Source organism: Phaseolus vulgaris, chromosome 2 (assembly GCF_000499845.2).
Source record: "Phaseolus vulgaris cultivar G19833 chromosome 2, P. vulgaris v2.0, whole genome shotgun sequence".
NCBI lineage: Eukaryota > Viridiplantae > Streptophyta > Magnoliopsida > Fabales > Fabaceae > Phaseolus > Phaseolus vulgaris.
The window spans coordinates 10,753,221-10,767,320 of NC_023758.2; the positions used below are offsets into that span (position 1 = coordinate 10,753,221).

The 14,100-nt window shown below is 29.9% G+C and overlaps 2 protein-coding genes across 2 annotated transcripts; both read right to left on the minus strand.

Annotated features, from left to right (window-relative positions):
* Positions 1-6,337: 6,337 nt before the first annotated feature.
* LOC137810639 (RING-H2 finger protein ATL47-like) lies at positions 6,338-8,271 on the minus strand. The gene is made up of 2 exons (XM_068612022.1): positions 6,649-8,271; positions 6,338-6,523 (listed from the first exon to the last, which is right to left on the minus strand). The coding sequence occupies exons 1-2, from the start codon at positions 7,787-7,789 to the stop codon at positions 6,462-6,464; spliced, it is 1,203 nt and encodes a 400-aa protein (XP_068468123.1). The 5' UTR covers positions 7,790-8,271; the 3' UTR covers positions 6,338-6,461.
* Positions 8,272-12,146: 3,875 nt separating this feature from the next.
* LOC137809037 (uncharacterized) lies at positions 12,147-13,869 on the minus strand. Its single transcript, XM_068610179.1, has 5 exons — positions 13,740-13,869; positions 13,476-13,583; positions 13,165-13,406; positions 12,524-12,625; positions 12,147-12,194 (listed from the first exon to the last, which is right to left on the minus strand). The coding sequence occupies exons 1-5, from the start codon at positions 13,867-13,869 to the stop codon at positions 12,147-12,149; spliced, it is 630 nt and encodes a 209-aa protein (XP_068466280.1).
* Positions 13,870-14,100: the final 231 nt, after the last annotated feature.

Below are 14,100 nucleotides of genomic sequence, written 5' to 3' on the forward strand. Positions count from 1 at the left end.
TACTAATACTGTATGCTAAAATCTATTTAAGCGCTTCAGTTGTAGGTCAATTGAAGAAATTGTCATGGTTCGAAACTCTACGCAACTCTGAACGTACAAAATTATGTTGAACAGTATAAATATACCCTAGTCAATGCGTAATGTTTGGTAAGTTTAAACAATTCCAGCTGAAGAAATTTCGAAAGGTGGGCTAAGATGGCTTCAGTGGGTGATCTGGCACAAGATGGTAATTTCTTCTGCACGTTAGCCCTTTCAGTTTGAATTGGTTCATCGAAAATCCAACTTCAAGCTGTTAAACTTATTTAAGAATTCCGTGGATTCGAAGTTCTTAATTATTATTTTGTAAATATCTTTCAACCCCTCGACCCTAAACATTTTAGTTTCACGGATCCAAGGTGAATAATTAAGAGTCATTCATTGCATGAAACAGTCATGCACCACCCTCAAATGTATATTTTTTTAAGTGTAAGATCCCAAGGTTATTTGTTTTTGTACTGTATTAGTTCATTGATACGATGAAATAAATGTACACTTTTTAATATTCATAAGAGAGTGGAAAACATTTAATTATGTTGAAAACAGAAAAGTGCTCAAGAGCAGTTTAAAAGATGGTCAAACCCGTGTGACTTTTGGGAAAGATTGCCTAGAACGTTTCTTTTCGCACCCCCATAACTTCCATTACACCCCCATAGGGGTGAGTAAAATACCAAATTGCCTTTACTCCTACTATTTATTCTTCATATGTTCTTCTTCTCTCTTAGTCCCTACACCCGCTCTCTCTCTCTCTTTTCCTTGCATTTTGTGTTCTCTAGGAATTTCCTGGGTTTATAATTTAGAATAACATTCATATTACACAATTAAAAAATCAAAATTAACTTAAAATATTATGTCATGGACTTTCTAATTTGAAAATTAATTTTAACTTTTGAAATATACAATTCAAAAGTTAATTTTTTTTAATTATATATTTTGAAAGTTAAAATTGATTTTTAAAATATATAATTCATAAATAAAAACTGACTTAACAAAATGTGTACAACAATCTAAACAATTTTAACTTCTAGATTATACACTTTAGATATTACAATAACAAGTCTATGTTTAAACAAAAACGTTTTGTTAACACCCTCTGCACTATGACACACATTTGACGTTGTCAATGTGACAAAAAATGATGACGTGGTAAGGGTAATTTTGTGATTTCAGAAGCATGTCGGACACTGCTCATCTGAACTCTTGTCCACCACCACCGAGGACTTCTCTGGTGACGCTCATCTCCATATCCTGGTTTTGCCGCCTCCTCGACAAGTTCTTCTGCTGCGAGGCCGAGTTGAAAGTTGTTGTTTTCATAAGTCACGACTCCTCCCAGATCGCCAAACGAGATCGTCATTGTCGTGCTCGACGTGACGACGCACCGGGAACAACTCTGTCGCTAACAACAAGGACCGTGTGCGGTCGCTGTCGTAGACGATGGCGCGAAATTGGTTAGCGTCGAAAAAGATCCACATGACTCTCAGAACACTGTCATTTGATGATTTGACTGTCAGAATGCCCTTCGCCGCGAAGATCGAAGACGAAACTCTAAATTTGGGTCATATATTACATTGGTTATTACTAAGAACCGATGTATATTACACCGGTTTTTACTAAGAACCGATGTAATATGTATATATTACACCAGTTGTTACTAAGAATCGATGTAATATAGCTTGCGCTACTCATTCGCGCACAATCTTATTCCACCACGTCATTGTTACGTCTGCTGCGTCAAATGTGTGTTACTTTCAGAGAGTGTCAATATATCAGTACTCATATTTAAATGATATTCGGAAGATTTATAATAAATAAACAATGATAGATAATAAGTTAATATAATCAACAGATTAAACAACGAACACAAAATAATGTTTTAAATGTTTAAGGCTGGTATGTCTTTATTTAACGAATGGAATTATTGTACTTTATTTTAATATAACAATCCATTGTTTCATATATTTACTTATTGATTTTGGCAGTAATCCCTTTTATTTCAAGACGTGAAAAACACAAATGTATAATGAAATACAGAATTTAAAAATAAAAATAAGGTACTAAAACATTAAAAAAAAAACAAGTTTTATAGGCTAAACTTTTCGCATATTTGCTAAGTTAACATGTATAATTGATTATATTAAACATAATCGATCGATTATGTATTATTAAATATAATTGATCGTGTTATAATCTTTTCTTAATATTTAGGAAATTATTAACTGTGTTTAATAAATATAATTGAGTATATATTTTATTAATTTTTTAATATACTTAATATTTTTTATTATATAAAAAGAACAGTTAAAATAAAAATATTAAAATAAATAAATAAATTTAAATTTTCGTGTTTTATAAAGTAGTTTATTTTAATTAATTGTTTTATATAATTTTTGTATCTTTTAAAATTCTATAATACTCTTTATTTTAAGTTAAATTCTAATTGATATTTTAAATATACTAATTTACAAATAAATTATTTTATTATTCAGAAATTTTTTATTTATTTATTTTCAATTTCCCCAATTTAAACATGTTCATTTTCTTTTTCTTTTTTTCACTCCTTTGTTTTCTAATCTTTAATATTCTCCTTTGGTTTTGTTAATTTTTCATCTAGGTATCTAAAAGTCTAAAGATTGTCTTGGAATTGAGTTTGAAAAACATAACACCAAGATTAAAGTTTAAACGCCAAGATTAAAGTTTAAACAATGCAACACAAGTTTCAAATGGCATATAAGGGAGTTATAAATCTTTTTAATCTTTAATTAAAAAATTCTACTAATTATTTCCATAAATTATTTTTTTTAAATCTCATGCAAGTATTAATTAGATAAATGATGGATATTTAGCTATAGTCAACTGTAAAATATATTTTTTTTTAACAATATCTTTGAAAACTATCATGCACACACTTCATACTTACCAATTACACATTTCATACTTACCAATTCCTTGAACTTTAAAGTTATTATAAGAAAAGTTTAGAAAAATAAATATTCAGTTTAAAAAAATAAATATTCAACGTTCATGTTATGTAATAGAACATCATAATCAGTGGCTTAACTACCTCCTTTGACAACATGTTAAGTGTTAACTCGTACCTAATATAATATCTCTTAATAAAAAACAACTACATATACATGTGAATAGTTGGTATGGTTTTATAAGAGATGCACCCAACCACCTATACTAAACTATGTTTTCTTTACCATAACAATAAAAAAAAATTAAAGTCAAATATATATTTAAAAAGTTATTAAATAAAAACTAATTTTAAATTAAAAAATAATTAATGACTATGTTAAATAAATTAAATATTATTTTAAAGACTAAACAAATTATTGATACTTTTTAATAATAGAAATTACTTTAAATATTAATAAGTTTTTTAGTTTCTGAAATAATATCTAATTTAGTGGATATAATGATTAATTATTTTTTGTTTTTAAAATTAATCTCCATTAATGATTTATTTTAGTTATTTTTTTATCAAAACACCAAGAAAAATATCAAAATTTAATTTCTTAAAGTGTAATTCATAAATTATTACTAGTAGGTTTTGCTGAATAATGGAGCACATATTTTTTTATATGTAATAGATTTGTTAAGAATTTAAGTATAAGTTTAAATTTTTACATTAAATAAAACTAAAAAATATATTATTTTAAATTAAAAACAATGTCATAACATCTTATATAATTTATTTATATTTTATTAATATGGAATCTTTCAGTATATCTTTCTATGAAATCTTTTCAGTATATTTTCTAAAATTTAGGATGGACTTTGATGAGCAAATATAGTAACAAATAGGTTATGTGAGATTTTCTTAATGATATTTTTTAAAGAATGAGCAAATTGCTAACAATATTCCAAGTCAAATGGTTATTCTTGAGAGAGTGAGTTGGATAAAGGAAGTTTTCATTTTTAAAATAAGGTTATACAATAAAAGTAACCTATATATCTTCAATAAAAAAAATTACAAAACTGATTTATATTATTGTATATACTTATAGATCTGAAGTAAATCTAAGACTTTTCAAAAGTTAAGACAAAATATATTCAAGTTTAGTTTTTATGCCCTTATTATGACACAATAAATTAATTGTTATGTTTAATCATAGTTAGTGTAAATTTTAAGAGAATTATTATGTTTAATTATACATTTTACTATCCAATTACTATTATTCTTTTTATAAGTTTTACCATATTATTAATTTGTTTTTCGAGCATTATATAAGCAAGGTTTTAACTTTCTACTGCTAGAATTAGTTTCCTGGATATTTTACTATTATATTATTCTTTAGTTTTTATGCAATTTTAACATCATGTTAATAATAAAAATATGACATTTCTAAAAGTCAATGATAAAACAATTTCGATAATTTGTTACACATTCGATAATATGTGTAAAATAATAATAATAATAATAATAATAATTCATTGATAAAATATACAAAAGTCAACAAATTGACCGTGTAATTTTAACAAGTAAATAGGTTTGAGTTTTTTTAAAGGATTTTAATTGTTTTTTAAATAAAAAAAGGTTGTTTGCAATTTCAATTGTATTTTTAAAAAAATAGTATGATTATAAACTGATTTATGAATTTGAACATTTATATTTAGATTTTTTTAACTATTTTTCACTCAATGTACAAATATTCCTTTTTTTTGTAAAATATTAATATGATTAAAGTAGTTTATTTTAAGGGTTATATAGTTTTTTATGCTTCCAAAGTTGTTCGGTATTAAAATCGATACTTCTTAATCTTGTTTAGTATTAGTATTAGTATCCTAATATTTATTAAGTATGTTAATTTAAAACTAAGAATTACTATATTATTTTTGAATTAATGTTATTGATTTGATAGTGTCACATGTCTGTGTATAAACATACTAAAATAATTAGTTGCACTAATTTAAAACTAGCAAAGTTACAAATTCATTAAATGCTAGGATAAAAGATACAGATATTTTTTTACAAATATCAATTTCAATATGAACAAAAGTCAAAATAAAATTCTTTAACTCTTATTTTAAGATTTATTTATCAATTAGATATAATTTTACCCATTATAGTTAAAATTTTTAAAAAATATTAAAATGGATAAACTATGTTAAAATATTACGACTTATTTATTGTATTGAAATATGAAATCATATGAATATGACATAATTTATCTATTTTAAAAAAATATTTATTTTAATAATTAACGTGTGAAATTACAATTGTTTAAAAAAAAGAAAAATCTTTATTTCTTATCGATTATCGAATAATTTAAAAAATGATTTTTCTTTCATAAATGATTGAATTTTCACATTTGCCGCATTCGCACCAACTACTCATAACATCAACCAAGTTTTCGATGAAAAATGTTAGGATGTGTTTGGCATTTTTTTTACTTTTATATATTTTTAGTACTAATCAAACAACACATTTTGCTTGTTTTTATTTCAAGGATTCATGAAAAAAGAGGTTAAAACAGGTAAACAATTGGTTTTCTTAGTTTTCATCCTAAAAATTTGCAAACAAATAAAAAAGATCTTTTCGATTGAGACCTAGCAGCACAACCCCACCAGCAACCACTGAAGAGTCCACACATTTCAGTTTTCCCCATTTGGTTTGGTGTGCTATGCCAAACCATCCAAAATCATAACTTCAATAGATGGTGTCTTACACAAGAATGACCAAACACAAGAAGGAATAGAATCCTCCCTTTCTAACTTTCACTTCTTTTTAACCCAAGAAAAAGCGAAAAAGCAAGCCTCCACAGAAAACCACAGCATCCAAAAAGCAACCCCAATTTCACTTCACTTCACTTCATCTCCCTCCTCCTTCAAACAACTTGCTAATCAAAACCACTTTTCACACTTAAACGAATAATCACATCACATGGCATTAGGGGCCCACCTTCAAATACTATCTCACTTTACTCTTTTTCCTTACACTCTCTACTACCTTGTAGCTTTCTCATTAACTCTCTGAGCAAACCAGGTTGATTGCTTCTGCTCATATTGGTAACATAACATGTATATTGTATATTACAAACAAAAAATGGTTTTTCATACAGTTTAATTTCTGTGCATAACACTGTCATAGAATAATAACGTTGTCAGTGACAATAGGTAAATCTGATATATTTATTATATATGATGACTGTGATTGGATAATAATATAAAAATTCTTTGTACTGATTTAACATACACTATTTACTTGAGTTTTTGTGTCCTATAGGGAATAGTGTAGGTTTAGTTTTCCCTCCGTCCTTTTACCATAAAAGTTAGTGTAAGGTTCTGTGTGATAAAATAAGGGTAAAAAAATGTTTATTGACATTCAAAATGAAAAATAAGTACATATGTATCATAGGATAAATACATAATACAACACACATGATCGATTTAAGAGTTATATTCCTTCCGCAGACCAAAGATTAATTCTTGTTCAAAGAGCATTGCCTGATTATGTTTATGGCACAATTTACAAGTTCTGTAACTACACATATAAAAAAAGTAAAATCAAAGTGTGAGATGAAGCAGAAGCTCAAGAAAAGGATTCCTTCAGTGAAAATATGAATTAGTTAAAATACAAAATACAAACTAGTTTCATGCATCAAGTACCTCTGGCTTTATTCATCCATGGCAAAGTTGCAGTGACAGTAGAATTATGAAAATGAGCTTCAGATGAACCGGATAATTTATCTTTCCTAGACCATTGCCAGATCTTGGAAACAGAAAAGCTTTCACCTTTTCTTGCAAGGTTGATTTTCTTGCCCTCAATATCGGCATCAATGAAAGAACTTCCATTTGGGGCTGCTCTTCCGTTCAGTTGTCTCATGCTGCAACTGCTCCCTCCATCACCTCTAGGAGGGCCTAAAGCCACTCTCAGATCTGAATCAGCCACCACATACTGAAAAGACCCCATTGAATAGCATCTCCTCACATCCAAATTTCCTCTACTGCTCTCACTTTCACTTCTCTCCACCCCATCTCCATTATTAGAGCTTCTAAATTTTCCAAGCCTAACAGAAAACACCCTTTTCCCATTCAGTATGTGACTTTCTACAGTTTTGTGAAAAGAACCAACCCCAACCCCAACTCCACCACTGCCTGACACCCCATCTTCCTCAAGTTGACTTTCAAAGTCAAAAGCTGAGTTCTCAAAGGCAAAGCCTGGTGAATACAGAGTCCCTCTACAGAGAGGGCACGTTGAGTTGGACAACAACCATGTATCTATGCATTCAATGTGAAAAGCATGGTTACACGTGGGCAACAATCTCAATTTGTCTTGTTCCAAGAACTCACAGAGGCAAACAGCACAATCAAAAGGCTCTTTCAAGCCTATAATCTCTTTGTAAAAGAAGACAGGGAGGGCATCTATGAAAGCCTGATCCAGGCCTGAATCATGAAGATGGAAGAGCTGTTGTAACTGTCTCTGGTAAGCATCTGATTCGGACATGTCAGGGTATCTGTTTGATTGGGAAATTGATGAATTAGAAGACCTGTGCTTTATGAGAAATCTAACAAGCAAGTGAAGGAGACCCAAGATGAAAAACACCACAGCTAAAATGACTATGATGAAAAGAATTGCTGGGCTTATTTTGCTCCCCGATGAAGAAGCTGGGGATGGAGCTGATTGTTTCTGGTAGTTGGAAACATAAGGCACCGAGGGGGAAGAAGAAGATGAAGAATATGGAGAAAGAATAGGGGGGTTGGTGAAAACACCATTGCTGAGAAGGATTTGAGAGTGAACCCTATACATTTTGAGAATAGGATATGCAAAATTCAAATTAGACCTTGTTTAGACTTTGAGGTTGGAATGTGTGCGTGAGAGAGAGAAAGAGAGAGAGTGGCACCACTACCACCCATGTGGTGGTTTTGAAGAAAGTTATTATCTTTGCTTGTTTTGGGATTAAATCCAACTCATACATTGAGGAAAACTAGCAATGATAGGCAAAAGAAAGCATTTAAAGAAACATGCCTGAGAAAATGTCAACGTTGCAGTAGCAGTTGACCAACCACATAGTTGTTGAAAATTTGAAATCTTAGCAGACACCTGACATGGGTTTCTCTTCTGGGGGAAAAAGAAACCCTAATGATGATAAAAATAAGGAAGTGATGATGAAGAGTGCATCTAATTCTGCTGCACCAAATCTAATGCCATTAGTGGCCATGTGAAAACGAAGTCACTTCCAAAACCCAAGGTTTTTGGGTCCCCTACAACTGCACACTATAGTACACACCATAGGCCTCACCTGACCAAAAAAACCAATATGTTAGGCAAAATTGTCATTTTTGTTCTTTCACAAGTTGAGGAACTGTTGCTTCATACACATGTCCCACATTTTCTTCTCACTAGATTGCCTTTACAAATCACGGAATTTCTTTCTCCACCTCCGTAGTTTCTTCTACATTTTCATAAATTTTCTAATTCCAAAATCACCCTTTGCAAAACATGTAGGTTTTTATTTTCATTTCCAAATTCTATAATTTGTATACTTTCTGAAATCTTTAGAGTTCCAAATATATTTTCGAATCAAAAAATATATTCTGAAATTTAAAATTTGAAATACGATGTAATTTTTAAATTCTATAATTCATAATATAATTTTGTATTCTAAGTTTACAAATTTAAAATATATTTTCAGAAAATACTTTTTGAATTCTACAGTTTAGAATTTTCGAATCTAGAAGAAGGAGAAGAAGGGTGTCAATGAAGAAGATGAAGAAAAAGACAAAGTTGTCATTCACTTCTTATTTGGAGGTGTAGGAAGAAAGAATGGAGGTGAAAGAAGAAATCACCTAAATATTATTGGTCAAAATTTGTGCTTTATTATCTAAAAGAAGCAAGTTCTTCCTGCACCATATTAATTCTAACATGCACCTATTATTTTTGGAAATTTTCAAAATTACTTTCTATTCCGGATTTGAAAATCTGTAATTTACAAATTCTATTCAAAAGTTTCAGAAAAAAAAAATGCAAAATGCAAAAAATACATTATGAAAAAAAAAATCAAAACACAATCTAAAAATGCATTCTAAAAAAAATCGAAATTCAAAAATATGTTCTAGGAATCTAATCCCATAACACAAAATCTAAAAATACATTATGAAAAAGAATATCCAAAATTAAAAAATGTGTTCCAGAAATTCAAATCTATAACAAAATCTGAAAATGCATTTTAGATAATAATTTCCAGAATTCGAAAATATATTCCAAAAATTCAAATTTGGAAATGTATTCCAAAAACAAAAGTTTCGGAATTATTTTTTATTCACACCCTTATTTTATGTAAGGTTATTTTTATTATTTTGCAAGGACATTTCGTCATTTTTGTCATCTTAATTACAGATTAGTACAAGCTGGAGTTGATATGGTGCAGGAGAATTTGACTCCAAAAGAGGCAATTGCTTCCTGCACCCGATCAATTGTGACTGGCACCCGACGTTTTTTTAAAAATCCTATTATGCCCTTGTCTTCTTCACTTTTGAAAATATTTAATGGTAAATGTGCTACGGATGAAAATATCCGGAATGCATGAAATGTGTTACGGATAAAAATATCCGGAAGACATGGAATGTGTTATGGATAAAAATATCCGGAATGCATGGAATTGTCTTCTTCAATTTTGAAAACATTGAATGGTGAGGTGCAGAGTAACTTCATTGCAGAAGAAGTGTTTTTAGTGTGGTTGTGGTCGGACATTATGCAACCCCTTTGGTAGCCTACACAGTCCAAAACCCAAAAACATTATCCCCGTGTTCCTTAAAACTATGCACTGCATTGACACTATTGGCCAGTTCCTTATGTTTCTATATTCTTCAGATCACTCCAAACTTTATGCAACCCCTTTGTTTTCGTTCAAACTGATGCGGTCCTAGATATCATCGTCCAAAAGTTTGGACTTTGTATTATGGATGAAGGCATCCGAAACTATTGTATTTACTACGGACAAAACCATCCGCAGGTTTCCATTTGTCCCAACTTTCGGACAAAACTATCTGCAGGTCAAACAATGTATTATGGATAAAAATATCCGTAGCTCAAACCATCAATTCTGGATAAATATATCCGGTATACAAAGTTGAATTTCGAATAAATATATCCGGTAGGCACACATGAGTTCCGAATGAATATATCCGCAGGCATACATGAATTCTGAATAAATTGATCCGCAACATTTATTTTGTCTTCTCCGACGATGCTTCCTTCTCCGACGTTCGCTCCTAGGTTTCGCTGCCTCAGAGGTCCTGCTCTGCGACGGTGGTGTTCCCTCGACGGTGCTGCCTGCGACGGTGGCTGTGACAGACGAAAATAAGTGTTGCGTCGTAAGGTTCACTGCGGAAATGAAGAAGAGAAAAAAATTTGGGTGCAGATCTCTCACTAACCAAATGTCAATGTTAATTAAGGGCAGTTTAGTCTTTTCTTGTTTACAATTGGGTGCCAGTCACAAATGATTGGGTGCAGGGAGAATCAGCCCCAAAAGATTACATAAAGCCTAACACGAAGTTGATCCATTCAGCCCAATTAGTCAAAGCCCATTACTGTTCAATGTAGTAGACTTATTAAAATTTTTGGAAATTATAATGTTAGGAATTATTCGAACATGATTGTTTTTCTAAGAATAAAATTTTGTGATCAAATAATAATGTGTTATTTTTATTAAATGCTTTAAGCCTTTACCATATATGAATGATTTTTTATGCTCTAAATTTTTTATTTTAATTCGGAAAAGTTGAACTCTTATTTTTGTTGGAAAAAGATCAAAGGTGAGAGACACAAAAATGCATCACAAAATAAAAAATAACGAAATATGTAGATTTACTTTATACTAAAAAAATTTACCAACGAATTTCCTTAATACAAAATTCCATGAGTAATGCATAAAAACCACGGTATTAACATTACCAAAGAATTTCCAATGGTACAAAACTTGTAGGTAATATAAATGTAACTACTTTCTAGACATATTTTTTGTTCCTAGGAAAATTGATTTGTGGGTAATTATTTATTGTTAGAAAATTGTGATAATTTTATCTATTGGTATGATTTTATGGGTAATGGATACCTTCTATATTAATAGTGTGGTGGAAGGATAAAAATTTATAGATGTGTTACATGTTGTAATAAAATCCATGAATAATAATTATTCTAATATGTGCGAAAAACTTATAATAGTTTTTCTAATGTGTGCGAAAAACTTGTAGCATCATGGACTACAAAAAATACACGCAGTATATTTAATCAATGTTGTATTTATATTTATATATAATATGTATTCAATGTAATCTCACAATATTCAATATAATCCAATGCAATATAATATACAATCATATATCATAATATTTAAATATAATCTACATCAATTTCAAACATAATCTAAAATTCAAATCTAATTCTAGTAAGATCTAACTTAACACCTTATTCAAAACTTAAAAGATAAATAATCCAAAATATTAAAATAAAATTTAAATATAATATTACAAGTTATCTTCTTTCAAATAAACACTACAATTTTATTTTTTTTATATTGTGGCGGTTATTTTCGTATAAATTGGCGTCTATAACCGCCACAATATACGCATGTGGCGGTTTTCCAAACTGTTATAGAACTGGCCGCCACAAAGTTTGATGTGGCAGTTTTACGCTACCTGTCGCAACACCCGCCACTTTAACACTATGTTTAAAGTGGCGGTTTTTATATGTTAGTGTCAGTTATAACTGTAGCAATTTAATTCATTGAAGAAGATTATGGCGCCATTATATAAAATATAATGTGGCGTTTTTAACTGACATAATTTTATTTATGAATAAATTAAATTTAACCACCATTTTTTTATAATTTGGTTTGTACAATTAACCTAAACATAATATATTTTCATAATAAAATAAAATAATGTATAAAGTTATAATCATCCATTCATTTCATTGAAAATCAAAGCACACATAATATTATTCAAAAGTTGATACGTAACTAAAAATTAAAACATATAAAAAGTTCATACATCCCTAATCAAGTTTAAAATTAAAACACATAATTGTTCAAAAGTTCATACATCCCTAATCAAGTTTAAAATTAAAACACACATCACTAATCAGTTTTGCTTCCAGCACTTGATCATAATATTTGATTAGGTGATGGAGCACCACTTCCATTACCTGATGCCTGAAATAAATAATTTGAAGTTAATGAATATGAATATTTATAATTATAAAATAAAAGACGTCAATAAATATATAAATATATTAATACATCATTGATGAATGCATGAACCAAATTAGCTGCCATTGCAACAAAATGTTCTATCAAATGGTTGAACTCTCAACTACAACTACCACATAAATTCCAAACAGCATGAGCATTTGCATGTAATTAGGATGCTTACTCAAGAGGAAGATTTGATGTATGTCGTGTTATGATCAAGATATGTATGCAAAAAGTCCAACATATCATCATGATCAATACATCATCATCAAAGCAGTCCAAACACTTACCCCAATTTCCAGCGCCTCATCATTCACATATGTGCCATTTTTCCTCTTATGTGTGATCTTCCACATTTCAGCTCGTCCAATATTCTCACCAGTCTCAATTTTCTATATATTCAACAATAATAATATAAGTATAATGTGGTGAAAATTATAATATATTAAAATAGAGAGTACAATATAAGTAAACAAATACCAAATTATTTCTTCTTCTTGATAAAGACATAACACCACCAGTGTGCGAAATACTTTGTCTCGTCCTTATATCTCTATTTCTATTACACATGTTCTACAAAGTGAAAATGAAATCAGTTTTGTGTATACTTAAAGTAAGCTTATTAACAATAAAAAAACAGAGTTTATCATACCACTATAGAAGGCCTTAAACAATAATCAACAAAAACAACTCATTGTTCCATGTTTAATCCAGCTGGAACATTTTTAATGAGGTCACTTTTGCTCATAAGTGAGTCATAAAATTCATTCCAAAGCTTGCATTTGTATTCCCTCCACAGTTTCCCAATTTTAAACATAACATTTCTTTTAGCCAAATCTTCATTTACTTTGAAACAAAATCGAGACATAAAAAAAAAGTTAGTCCAAATGTATTGAATAAATTAAAGTTATTTCAATGTAAGTTATATTACCTTTAGTGCACTCTCCCACACTATATCCTTGTAAGTATCTGGAAAAGTTGACCACTTTTCAAAACTAATAGGGAACAATACATGATTTGTTGCTAGTTGTCCACAAACTCCAACAAGTAGACCAGATGCTTTTCCAATTGGTTGAAAATTGTCATCATAGTTCACCACCACATGTAATCCGTTAGGTAAGCTATGAGCATCCCTAACCTTCACCTTTAGTTTTTGACTAAATCCTTCCCCAACTATAAAAACCAAATACATTATTTCATGTGCAGATTACATGTAAAGAAAAAAACAACAAAAGATTTTACCTATAACATCAACAAGCGGATAGTGGTTTGATTGTCTTGATTTTCTTGGCTGCACTTTTTCAAGTTTAAACTCAGAAGGTGGTTGTGCTAGTGCAGATTTAGAAGTTGCTGGAAGTATAGATTCAGATGATTCAAGATTTTCATATTCAGTTTTTGGTTATGGAACTTGTGATTGTGGAACTTGTGAAGTTTGTGGTTGTGTAGGTTGTGAGGTTTTTTGATGAATAGATTGAGAAGCTTGTGGTAGTGGAGATCCAAATGGACTTGTGGAAGTAGTTCTTGTCTGGTCCTGTGTAGCAGAAGGCGTAACATTAATGTTTACATAGTTGGCCACAAATTTGTCTGAACCAGCAACTGACTTAAGCAAGTTCTTGATCCTTTTAGGTTTAGGCATATTTGCACATGAAAATGAAGTAATCAACAACATCATTTTAATTTGAAGATATATTAAAAGTGAAGATATATTAAAAGCTTCATACATGTACATAGTAGATGAATGAACATATTAATAGTGCTGCTGAACCAAGGTTATTATTACTCTGACATTGAGTCATTTTCATGAAGTTCATCATCATTGTTGTCCTTATTTAGTAATTCATCATATTCATCCTCCCTAAATAATGCC